At 53.8% G+C, this 12,677-nt stretch overlaps 1 protein-coding gene across 16 annotated transcripts in view; it reads right to left on the bottom strand.

Annotated features, from left to right (window-relative positions):
• The window catches only part of SUN1 (Sad1 and UNC84 domain containing 1), a 54,297-nt gene that overhangs the window by 4,041 nt on the left and 37,579 nt on the right, over positions 1–12,677 (bottom strand). For all 16 annotated transcript variants that reach the window (XM_086691348.1, XM_086691352.1, XM_086691346.1 and 13 more), the window contains 6 exons: positions 10,999–11,085; positions 9,831–9,874; positions 8,051–8,186; positions 6,129–6,380; positions 5,596–5,680; positions 2,480–2,595 (listed from right to left, as the gene is read on the bottom strand). In XM_086691348.1, coding sequence (XP_086547474.1) covers positions 2,480–2,595; positions 5,596–5,680; positions 6,129–6,380; positions 8,051–8,186; positions 9,831–9,874; positions 10,999–11,085 — 720 coding nt within the window. The remainder of the gene's footprint in view (positions 1–2,479; positions 2,596–5,595; positions 5,681–6,128; positions 6,381–8,050; positions 8,187–9,830; positions 9,875–10,998; positions 11,086–12,677) is intronic.

The following is a 12,677-nucleotide window of genomic DNA, read 5'->3' as shown; positions in this document are numbered from 1 at the left end:
ACGAATAATCTCTGGCTCCCCAGCACCTCTACTGACAGCCTACAGGCAGCCAGAGGGCTTGCTGCATGGGCATCACACACCTTCTGCATGGGTGATACACTGCACCCTTACAATGAAATAAACTAGAGAGAAGCAGCACCACAGAGCTCATGACGGGGAGGACAGTGCAGAAGCGGACCCGCACAGCTCAAACTCGTCGTTGAGGGTCAACTGCAGGTTGAACGAGCCCTGAAGAACGTATCTGACAATCTGAAACTTAACACACAGCAACGACAAGATACTAGTAATACCGATGTAGTAATAAACAAACTTCTACACGGTAAACAGCCATCATAAGCAAGATCAAAAGACAAAATGCGGAAAGGCCTTCGCAACTTAAACTCCAGAGGGTGACGATCTCCAGTATGTTAATGAGTTTCATAAAAGTTAAGGTAACCAGCGCCTTAAACGAAAATAGACAAGACAAACTCATTTTTTAAAAGAAGTAAATTTAAATGGTCCTCAAACATACGAAAAGATGCTGCATGCTACGTAATAACAATAGAAATACAAATTCAGGGGCGCCTGGGTGGCGCAGTCGGTTAAGCGTCCGACTTCAGCCAGGTCACGATCTCGCGGTCCGGGAGTTCGAGCCCCGCGTCGGGCTCTGGGCTGATGGCTCAGAGCCTGGAGCCTGTTTCCGATTCTGTGTCTCCCTCTCTCTCTGCCCCTCCCCCGTTCATGCTCTGTCTCTCTCTGTCCCAAAAATAAATAAACGTTGAAAAAAAAAAAAAAAAAAGAAATACAAATTCAAACGACAGGTGGTTACCCTTTTTCACTGAAAGGATCAACAATAATGCACGGGTTTGACAGTGTCTGTCGTTGAACCGGGGGCAGCGTCGACTCTAACACACGCCGGTTAGAACGTGCCCCTCCGTAACCTGGCGCTATCCAGCAGAGCCCGTCCTGGCATCTACCCTCTGACCCAGCTACCCTCTGCTGTCCCTAAGATACACTGGCAAAATACAAAACGACACAGGCGTAGGGATATTTTTGTGAGAGAAGCCACCATGCCTGTGACGGGGGGCCTGGTGCATGCACTGTGCTGGCCAGAAAGCACCAAGTGAACGAGGCAGGGTCCCTGGCAGGCAGCTGCTCGTGAGCTGGAGCAGGAGGGGAAGGGATAGACACAGCGACACCTGTGTATTTGCTCACGCCTGTACTCAGTTTTGGTTGATCCCTCGTTCCTGATTTATGTATCCTCTGTACCTGCCCTGTGCAAATGGACTGGGACCTCAAGGGTTAAGCTCTGTGCACGGAGGGTGCCCTCACTGGGAACAGCTTCCCCAGCACCCTGGAGGGTGGCACCATTCAGTGAGCCCTGGCTGTGCCCTCTACAAGAAGGTCTGGGCCTGAGCCCTGGGGGGCTGGGGGACACTCTCTCAGCTGCCCTGCCTTGGTTGTGGAGGTAGGAGCTGGTCCTGTGTCTGCAGGCACCAGTGCCTCACGTGCAGCCTCCCCGTCCAGGTTCCCGTGTGGGTGCTCCTCACAGAGCAGTCCCTTCCTCACGCACGCCTAACACAGAGTGCCACCGATCCAGTCGGCGGAGCAGGCACGACTGCCGTGGGCCAGTGTGGTACCGGGGGGACGACAGGAACATCAAGACCTCTGAACTGTTATGATGGCAAACGGCCTCACCCTGCAGCCAAGGCAGCACCTGCCGGGGTCCCGGGAGCACCCACAAACCGGTGCAGGGGCACGCGGCCGTCCACCCCGCGCCTGGGGGTGCGCACCCGCCGTGGGGTCCACCCGCCCGCAGCGATGGGCACCCCGCCCGACACGCGCTCAGGACTGAAGGGAAGCCGGTCCCGCGCACCAGACCACAGCCAGGCTACCAGGACAGCACCCGAGCTCCGAAATGTTAAGTTTACCGATACTTAAACGTTCACGGTAATTCACGAATTCTCTAAGACTGGATGTGTTTCCAAGTGAAAGACAGCTAGCTATCCTGTGCACAGTTCCCACAAAAGGAATCGTTTGACCTTTCTTCAAAACTGTCATTAACACAAGGCAGCATTTCAGAACTGAAGGGAAACCAACATACAGCTGAAATTCCTCCCCTGAGTCTTTGGGACGGACCGTGTAAAACGGGCGCGGAGCAGCAGCGTGTGCTGAGGGCAGCCCGCGGACACCCCAGACAGAGGCAGCCGCAAATGCTGTGTGAGCACGGGCCCCCCAGGCCCCCGGGGCTCAGTCCCGCGGAGGCACCTTCCTTGAGGTGCGACCGCGTCCACCTGCTCTGCCTCTTTAAAGAGCGAGAAAGCGCGAGCCTGTCTCACGAGGGAAGGTCCTCGGCCGTGAGCATGGCCACAGCGGAGCATCGCCTCTGCGGGGACTGCGGGGACAGACTCGCAGACGAGGGCACACGAGCACAGCGAGGGGATCGGAGGTATCGGGTGGTGCTGGGGACTGTGCGCGGACCCTGGGCCGGCCGGCTCACCTGGATCACGACGCGGGGGGACTGGGAGAAGTACCAGAGCGGGATCCCGAAGAGGCTGATCAGTGCGGTCTTGGTCTCATACGTCTCCGAGCAGCGAGTGCTCAGGATGCTTCCACCTGAAAGCAGAGGTCGGAGCTGCCTGGGTGTCTGCACCGGCCGCCGGGAAAGCGGTCACGGGGGGCCCGTCCCCGCCGCGGGGGCTCACGTGCAGGTCTCTGTGTCCACAGGGAACCGTCTACTCTATGATGGGCCCCAGGCTCGCTCACTCTTCTGCCAAGCCGGGCATTCAGAGACTGCAGCCGCTTCAGGACACAAGGGAAGCCCCCCCCGTCTGCACTACGGCAACTCTCAACGAGCTTTCGTTCCTCTTTCTAAATAAATGACAAATCGACAGGCACCAGAGCTGCCTGACAGGTGCGCAGGTGCGTCTGCTCTCAGAGGACCTACTGTGGACAGGCCACAGCGACGGGACACGCTCGATCAGCAGCTTCTCAGGGAACGGCGGGGGGGGGGGGGGGGGGGCGTGTGCTACCAGGTCCAGGGGTCTCCTTGGAGTAACACAAATATTCTGGAGCGAGACGGCTGCACGACACAGTGACCATGAACCCGCCACATCAGACGCTTTTCAAAGGGTGAAGCTCAGCTTATGTGAATTGTATCTCCATTAAAAAGAAGTGTTAGGGGCGCCTGGGTGGCGCAGTCGGTTAAGCGTCTGACTTCAGCCAGGTCACGATCTCGCGGTCCGTGAGTTCGAGCCCCGCGTCGGGCTCTGGGCTGATGGCTCAGAGCCTGGAGCCTGTTTCCGATTCTGTGTCTCCCTCTCGCTCTGCCCCTCCCCTGTTCATGCTCTGTCTCTCTCTGTCCCAAAAATAAAAACGTTGAAAAAAAAAAAATTAAAAAAAAAAAAAAAAAAAAAAGAAGTGTTAAAAAAAAAAAAAAAAAGAAAGGTCCAGTTTGCCCCTCAACAGGAAACAGGGCAGACAGGATGCTGGTGGCAAGGCACGTGAGCTGGCGTGGGGAACAACAAATTAAAACGTCATACAAATGCAAATACAAGCTCGTATTCTAAGAGGCCGTGGCTCCCGAGTGTGGCTGTCCATCAAACCCCTCAGGACACCTACACAAGCGCGCACATGCGGGCACTTCCCCTGACTGTGGGGGGCAGACCTGGGCGCTGGGAACTCAAACAAGAAGAGAAAGTGATTCTGACCTCACTGATCAACAGACTTGAATTTCTGAACCTTTGTATTATGTCTTTAAACATCCTATTCTCACTGAAAACAAAAAGCGTCCTTAAGTACAGACACTGTAAAAAAAAACAGAGTCAACAAATGCCTTGCGTGGTGACAGAACCTTCAGTTCAACCTCATCAAAACTGCCCAAATTCCAAATTAATGACATACAAATCTGTAAGGATTAGTTATGCTTCTAAGAAAACAATGACCCAGCTGAATGGCTAGAAGAGCATTTGATGTCTCAGAACTGCAAATAGTTTCTTCATAAATCACTGAATTTCAAAAACGTGTTTATCACGATATTCTAGAACAGTCATTCTCAACAAAATACACACACAGAAGAGTCGACGGCCTTCCTGACTCCCATTCAGCATCAGAAGAACGTGGAGGACTTTGCTCGCAACAGAGGCTCCGGGCCAGCACGCGGCGCCGCTGCAGAGACACAGACGGCCGGCGTCATGGCCGCGGCTGCAGTGAGGCCAGCGGGGACCAGGCTCCTGACCAGGGGCGGCGCTCGGGTTTCCTCAAGGGCTGGGTTAGGGTAAACCGTGTCCCTGCTGCCGTGCAGGGCTCCCCGACGCTTGCACTGGCTACCGCGTGGCAAGACCCTCTGTTTCAGGCACCTGGGTGGCGCAGTCGGTTGAGCGTCCCAGGGTGATGGGATTGAGCCCCGTGTCGGGCTCCGTGTGGGTGTGAAGCCTGTTGAAGATTCTCTCTCTCTCCCTCTGTCCCAGACCACACGCGCACACCCTCGCTCTAAAAAAGAACCTCCTAAGAGAAAATGTTGGTCTGCTAACCCTTGGTCTGCAATTCCTACATTTTAAAAACTCAGAAAACTAAGATATTCTCTTACACACATGGTGGCCAAACCTTCCCCGAACAGACATCATGTCTATCACCTGGAGTCTCGACCTGTCTCGTGTGGCATGGACATAGGCCCATTTCTTCACAGAGACACTCTGTGTTTGATCCAGGCGCTGTCCCGAACGTCCCCGAGGAGGCAGGTGACGGGAAGTGTGCGAACCACTTCACCAAACCACAATCCTCTTAAATTCTTTGTTAATTTTTTTAATTTAATTTCACTTTTTAAAGTAGGCCTCACGAAGCATGGCTTGAACTCTGACCTGGAGATCAAGAGTCCCACGATCTACCAACTGAGCCCACCGGGCGCCCCACTAAACCGCAATTCTGTTCCTCCAAATACACCTGGGCCCTGAGCCTGGGCACGCGGGCACGCAGCACCTCCCCGACTTAATGGACCACAGTTTTCTCCTTGATGTCTTTGCGGAACCAGAACAGCATCCCCATCTCTCTACGTATTCAGCAGCCATTTTCACGGACAGGTACCACTGGCTACTTCCTGTCTGTCATCTGTGTCCCCTACAGAGTGACAGCTCCCATAGGGCCGGGACCCAGAACAGTCCTCACACGCAGCAGGCATTTAAACATCGCTCACTGGACACCTAAACAACACGTGTTCACGTATCGAGTGCTCTCGGAAACCGTTTAAAAACCACTTTTCTGGTATCAATTACTGTACTTCATTACTTAAAAAAAACACACCTTACAACGCAAAAGATCGTAAATACTTAAGCAATATTTCTGTGGCAGTAAACTCTGATGTAGCTAGAAAAATCTAAAAGCTACTCAAATGCCCCCAAATTGGGACTTTGCTGACGCCCACAGTTACACGGGCTCACGCCCATGGACGTGTGAGCATAAACACCGGCCTTCTGTGGGAGAACCTGACCACACGCTAAATCAAGAGCACCGGGGACTACCTAGTTCTAGCAGGTTCGGGGCCACATGGAATCGGGGCAGGTAGCAGCGGTCGCGTCTGCAAGGCCGCCAGCAGGTGACCACCGTGTTCAGTCTACTCACCACCAGACTCCAGGGCGAAGTCCACCATCCCGGTCTTATCTTGGGAATACAGCTTCAGGGCGTTGTTCACAAGGACACGCGCTTGCTGGACGGAGGCAACGTGCATTAGTGGGGGCCAAACAAGGCTCAGGTGTCGACAGAGAAATGAAGGCCCGATGTCTTACTAGAAAGGCATCTTCAGTTAACTGTAGCAGAATTCACAGGCACGGGGAGTGTCGGCCCTGTGCCAGACCACAGGGCCGCCACGTGGAGGTGGGACGGCACCACCCTTGACCCGGGGCTCACACACAGCCACAACGGTCACTGCTCCAGAGACCAGGCCCCCAGGCAGCGGCTGACCGGCATCGAGAGCAGCCACAGCCCGCCGAGCTGGCACCCTCTCCGCACCCCACACGGCGCCAAGCACCTCTGCGACCACAACCACATCCCTGGGGGACCCTCGTCGGGTAAGACCTCAGGATCTGCCAGCTCGGTAACCAGGTCATCGGTTCCGTCACGATACACGCCTCAAACATTTCCCATTGCCTACTTACCGCTTCCGTTATCCCAGAAGCCCCGGCCTCATTCGCGGCAGACGGTAAGGTCTCAGGGCCGGAGACCTGCTGTGTCACAGAAGTGTGGCGGGTGACGCTCTCCAGCACCTGCAGCTCCAAATCCCGCAACAAACCCTGCAAATCACCCTTGCTGACGAGCCGGGAAGAAAGTTTCTGTAGCAGCCATTCCAGAGAACCGCCTTGCTCATCGGAGAACATGAGCTTGATAGTTTCTCTGACTTGGGCGTCCACCTAGTAAAATCATTAGTAAGCAGAACGTGAACTTACTGTTTTAACCAAACCATCTAAAAGCTTCATTTCTGTCACCTTAACACCTCGCAAGGACCACAAACCTTCTCCAAAACCCATAATGTAACTGTGACAACTTTCTCCCTTCACGTTAAACTCGAGGAGCTCTCCAAAAGCGTTGGAATACGTTATAGGAGGGCCGAGGGAAGGGAGGCTCCTCCAACGTGGTCACCCTGCACGCGCCCCTCAGCAGGCACTCACTGGGGGAGTGACTCATGGGTCAGGTGCACAGAGGAAGGAGCCCCCGCTCTGCAAACTCGGTGCGGTAAGGAAGCAGTCACGTAAACAACATACGTGTGACTTTCCATGTGCCAGAAATGCCCCTGTGCTCTCGCTCTACCCGCCCTGGCTCTTGACGGATGCGGCACAGACGGATGCACAGGAGAAAGCACAGAGTCCCACAGCAAGGCCGGGAGGCCCACCTGGCCCCTCGCACAGCTCCGCAGCACTCCGCACAAGGGACGCCCTGCTCCCGCGTGAACGGCGGCCCTCGTTCACAGGCCACAGATGTGCCACGGCCTCCAGCCCTGCGAGCCCTCCAGCACTAACCCTGCAAGGCTCCTCACGGCCTCCGCGGTTCCATCTGCCTGTCGCTCTCATTGCTGCCGGGGGCCCCAAGCGGGCTGCTGCCAGGTTCGGAATATGCATCTGTGAAACTGGCTGATATCCCAAGATCTCCCCCACGAGGGTGGAGGTATCCAGTCCCACCAGCCACAAGGAAGCCGTCTCCCCGAGTCAGTGCTGGGGGGAGGGGGGGTGGGTCTGTCCTCCCTCTCGCGGCCACTTTGAAGGCCGAAGGACAGGTGTTCACTTTTGTCTGCAAACCCGAGGAGTGGAAACGAGTGACCCGCTCACATGCTTTGCCCACGTCCCCACTGTCTTTGCTGTGGCCAATGCCAGGAGCTCTTTGCAGAGCAGAGATGATTTCATCAACTGTATCGCAGACACTTTTTCCCAATCTACTGTCCGACTCTGACTTACGATAGCTTTTGCCATTCAAATGTTTCTTTTTCCATTTTCATGCAGCATAAATGTCTGGATTTCCTCTTTTGCATAAAGAAACTGGGGCCTGAAACATCACCGGGATATGTGGCAACAGGAAGCTAAGCGTCAGAGTGCCGTGCGAATCTACTCTGGTGAAAAGACGTACAAAATGGCCTGCCCCCAAACCAACATTGGCAGGTGGCCATCTGCACACAAAGTGTGGACAGACGCACACCTAGGTGCTAATGTGCTAGAGGAAATTCCAGGAGAGCTGAATATTAACTTTTTTATGTTAAACGTTAAACGCTATCTTAAAGGTTTAAAACTTCAGATGTAGGGTGACTCATGCGGTTAAGCGTCCGACTCTTGACTTCAGCTCAGACTGTGATCTCATTCATGGTTCGTGGGATGAAGCCTTGCATCAGGCTCTGCACTGCACAGTCTGACTGTATGGGGCCTGCCCGGGATCCTCTCTGCCCCTCCTCTGCACGCTCTCTCAAAGTAAATAAATACGTACATAAGTAAATAACTTAAGATATAATAAAAGTTCTAAAGAAAGTTGAAGTTCATGAACATAAAAGTTCAACTATAGTGTTTTATTTTCTATGATAAAACATTTTACAACTTGCCTTTCCGTGTATCGTGCTGACTTCCTCACAACTGGTCTTCAAATGCTGCCACCTGGACAATTCTGATCTCAGATGACCCAGCTCCAGTTCCAGCTGCTTAACCATGGAAAGGAGGTGCGGCTCTTCCTCAAGCCCGCTGGGAAATCGGGAGGAGGAAGGAAGTCAGGCGTCCCCAGTCGCACACGCTTAAAGTAAATGCGTGCGATAAACACGTGGAGGGACCCACAACCCCACAGACAAGTCAATACTGTAAACACAGCGACCTGTCCCACCTTAACATGGAAACTTAGAAGTTTCAAGTCAAATCCCAAAGAGACCTTCTTCCACAGCAGTGCACGCACGAACACACAAACGTGCCCTGGTGTTCAGGTAAGATGTCTAACACATGCTACTTACTCCCAGCGGCTGTCAGCAGCAGGAGAAAGCTCTCAAAACTACTTAGTACTTAAAACCCACATCTCTAAAAGAAATAAATAGGGGCGCCTGGGTGGCTCAGTTAAGGGTCAGACTTCAGCTCAGCTCATGATCTCACGGTCCGTGAGTTCGAGCCCCACGTTGGGCTCTGAGCTGTCAGCACAGCTTCGGATTCTGTGTCTCCCTCCCCCTCTGCCCCTGCCCCGCTCACCATCAGGCACTCTCTCTCCCTCAAAAATAAACAGACGTTAAAAGAATAATAAATAAGTAAATAAATAATAAAAATAAAACCTGTATCTATCTCCTCAAAACTATAAAAAAGACATCTAAAATAAGAATTTATCAACAACCATTACAATGTTGAACATGAAATTTTCATGCTAATGGAACAGGTAACTGAACTGAAAAATGTACGGCTTCAGAGTTTGTCTTAGTAATTCCTATTTTTATGTAGAAATTGTACATTATGACGCAAAATATTGTGATATTGTATTTGCTTAGAGGCAGCTGTGGTTGGTAAGCCACCAACACTACAGGTCTCCAGGCAGGAGAGTCCGGGAAAACCATTTTAGCATCCACATATCGGCATAGCAACAAACCTTCTTGTGGAAATACAGGCTCTGAAATGGAATTAAGATGTGCTGTTAACACTCATATCCATCCTGACGGAAGGATATATCGGGTCTAAAATAGTGATATGGGATCTAAGAGCCAGAGACAGGAAGGTGCAAAGTTAGAACTCATCGTCTGGTCCCCCATGTGGAGCCACAGGAGTGACAGGAGGGACAGAAGGGCACAGGTGTCATGTCACAAACACAAATGGGGGGGGGGTTGCACAGGGCCCACATGGATAAAATTGGAGGGTGTGGAAAACGATGTGTAGCTTCGAGCGTATCAAGGGAAGGGAATGGCGTTACTTCCAGAAGAATCCGGGGGAGCCGATAAAGGTGCCAGAGAAAAGGCCGGGGCAGTGAGGACCCCAACAGCATGCCCCCAGAAACTGCTTGGGGACAGGGCTGTTTAGGCGGCCAAAACACAGCCCAGAGGTGTGGCACAGCGCCCCCGTCCTGTATGTGAGAAGGCCCCTTACAAAAGGGCGGTCCTGGACGGCCAGGGGCGGCCCGCAGGAGAAGCTGCTGAGGCGGTGCGCGTCCAGGCCCAGAAGCCCACCTCCTACCGGGGCCCCGCAGGGAGCCTCTCTGTCGTCAGTGCCGCCAAGGGTCGCCCACCAAGATGCCATGGGAATGTGTTCACCCACAAAGCCCAGTAACTAGAGGTGCACACGGGGTCCTGCCAATGACCACTCTGTCCCACACAACAAGGAAACACAGAAGACAAAATTTTAATTTATTCAAAATTATCGTACCTAGCTGTTCGCAGCTTGGTCTGTTCTAATTCCTTCTGGATGGCCTAAAAGTGAGAGAAAGAAATCTGTTTATATACAAGAGTCACATACTAGCATTTTATAGATCAGACACTCAATTAACCATGTGTTTCCATATGAAACTACACATATTTATGTGAGTTTTCCCTTTAGTTCAAAGCCCAGACCTGCCTGCTAGCTGGCAGGGGAGGGATGTTTATTTTTTCAAAGAAAACTATTAACACACACACGATGTGTATTCAGAGAGCGGTGCCCGTCACATGGGACAGCCTGATGGATTTTCCAAACAAGCAGCTCCCGTAACCAGCACCCAGGACAAGGAGTGGAACACTGCCACCACCTCTGGCAAGTCTTTTCTGAACGTGGCAGGCTAAGGAAATGACAAATACACAAAGATGTGATGATGAACAGGGTCCGTTCAGAGACGCGGGAGCTAACGAGACCACAGCGAGTCGAGAACTGCGCCTCTTCAAACTGTAACCGAACGGAGGGGGGCGTCCTCCCGGCACAGAGCGAAGCGAAGGCCGTCCCTGCCCTCTCGCTTCCTTCTCCGGCTGCCCACCTCTCCTCAGTGCCACCCTGGTCAGCGGGTGACCTGAGCTCGCCTGGCTCCCCTGGGCAGGAACACGGCAGCTGCCCCAAGACCCCCAGGGCTGCACCACGGCTCACGCTGGGTCCGAAGGTGCCCGCTGACCCTGAATCTGAGCGCCCCATGGTGTTGCTGGCTCAGATCACTGCAAACATCCTGGCCTCCCTCCTCTGCCTTCACCAATACCTGATAATAACAGCTCTTCCACCAGAAAATTAATCTGGTCTGTCAGACACAGTCACTCTGGGGGAGGCTGTGGGACATCGAGAAGAAAGAGGGGCCCTGGAACCTGGAGAGCCGGCCACAGCTCGGTCCCCCCGCTGCCACCTGAGCTCAGGGCCCCCTCAGACACCTCGGAGTCCGTGAGGCAGACACGCTAACGCGATGAAAGGGAGCTACCAGGGGTGGGAGGCAACAGTGAGAAAGATTTTTCCGTTTTACAAAGGACAACAGCAAACCCCCTAAAAGAGGCACTTTAAAGGCTAAGGAGCGGAACAACCGGGGCCGACCCCGATGTCCTCTCACTGCTGGGGCCACAAGTGAAAGGTCGAGAATGCAAACCTCGGATTTTTCTGTCAGCTTTCCAAGAACGTCCTCTAGGTTTGAGATTCGCGATTCGTGCTCCTGGCGGAAGGTCACGGAGTCAGTCTTGGAAAGGAATGGAAAGGAACAGGAGTGAGCACATGGTAGAGGGGCGTTAACAAGCAGCCAAGACCTGGCAGTCGTTTCTGTACAGAACCCCAAACACTCGAGGGCGCCCGGTCACGGCCTGGCATCCTGGGGTCCCTCAGCGTCCTCACCCCACCCCGAACCCCGGAGCTCAATACAGTCCCACTTCTCCAGATGCGAGCGAACATGTGGACGCCTTGCGACTCTCAGGGGACACTGCACAGACAGCCCCTGCCGTGTGAGCCGCTCCCAGTGTGCGACACACAGCCAGGCGCCACACGTGACCTGGCGAGAGCACTTCCCCACCAGGCTGCGGAGCGCAGCCGGGAGGAAAGGGACAAAGTGCTGCACAGATGAGCTCTCCTCCGTGCTCACAACATGAGAGACAAGAGAGACAGTTGCATCAGATGAGAAGAGTTTTCCAGCACAGGTGAACCCCAGAAAACTGCAGTTCACACTGCACACAGGTAAATACCGGGAAACGGTGTAAGACGAACCCGTGAAATCTGTACGTATGCTAATTTATAACCTAAGTTTAATAAGATGAGCCCAGAATGCATAAAATTTGGTCATTTGTACTACACTAAAACGGACTCTTGGGTTTGTTTGTGGGTTTGTTGTTTTTAGCTACCATTTCTTTTCTCCACAAGAGAAGGAACTAAGTCATAGGCAAAGGAGCTCGCCACTGTTTTATCAAGGACTTCACAGTCCTCTCGCCCCGCGGTGGTGACAGTATTTCAGGCTGCCTCAGCTAGGAGCACATGCTACCTGATGGGACTCTGCTCACCCACAAACGTTCTGCCCACGGGGACAGCTGGACTGTTGTAGGTGGTGCATCACGGATCCAGTCCAGCTATCTTGTTTTTCAAACCGGCATCTCCCTCGAGACGGACGCGCTTCAACCCTTCCCACTATTCCCGTCCCGTCTGCAAAAAACGGGCCAAGTTCCCATTCACCCTTTCCATCTACAAAGTTCTCACCTGGCCAACAAGAATAGACCAGTCATAACTGTGCCAGCGGGACGTGACTGAAGTCATCCCAACTTTATAGTCAAGAAAACAAAAAATAAGCAACGACTGAGGAATCAATGAAGGACGCCAATGCTCCTTGAGCAGGTACAAACACTCCAAGCATGGCAAGCTGGGGGACAAGCTGGGGACAAGTGGGGGGCAAGTGGGAGACACGCTGGGGGACAAGCTGGGGGCAAGTTGGGGACAAGCTGGGGGGCACGCTGTGGGCAAGCGGGGGCAAGCTGGGGGCAAGCGGGGGACAAATGGGGGGCAAGGTGGGGGACAAGCAGGGACAAGCTGGGGGCAAGCGGGGGACAAGCAGGGGACAAGCTGGGGGGCAAGTGGGGGCCACGCTGTGGGCAAGCGGGGGACAAGCTGGGGCAAGCGGGGGATAAGCTGGGGGGCAAGTTGGGGACTGGCAGGGGGCAAGCGGGGACAAGCAGGGGATAAGCTGGGGGCAAGTTGGGGACAAGCTGGGGAGCACGCTGGGGGCAAGTGGGGACAAGCTGGGGGACAAGCTGGGGAGCACGCTGGGGGGCACACTGGTGGCAAGTGGGAGTA

The sequence above is a fragment of the Puma concolor genome, chromosome E3 (assembly GCF_028749965.1).
Source record: "Puma concolor isolate L17-30 chromosome E3, mPumCon1.1.hap2, whole genome shotgun sequence".
Lineage (NCBI taxonomy): Eukaryota > Metazoa > Chordata > Mammalia > Carnivora > Felidae > Puma > Puma concolor.
The sequence above is the reverse complement of the archived record's forward strand: the minus strand, read 5'-3'. Positions and strand labels throughout refer to the sequence as shown.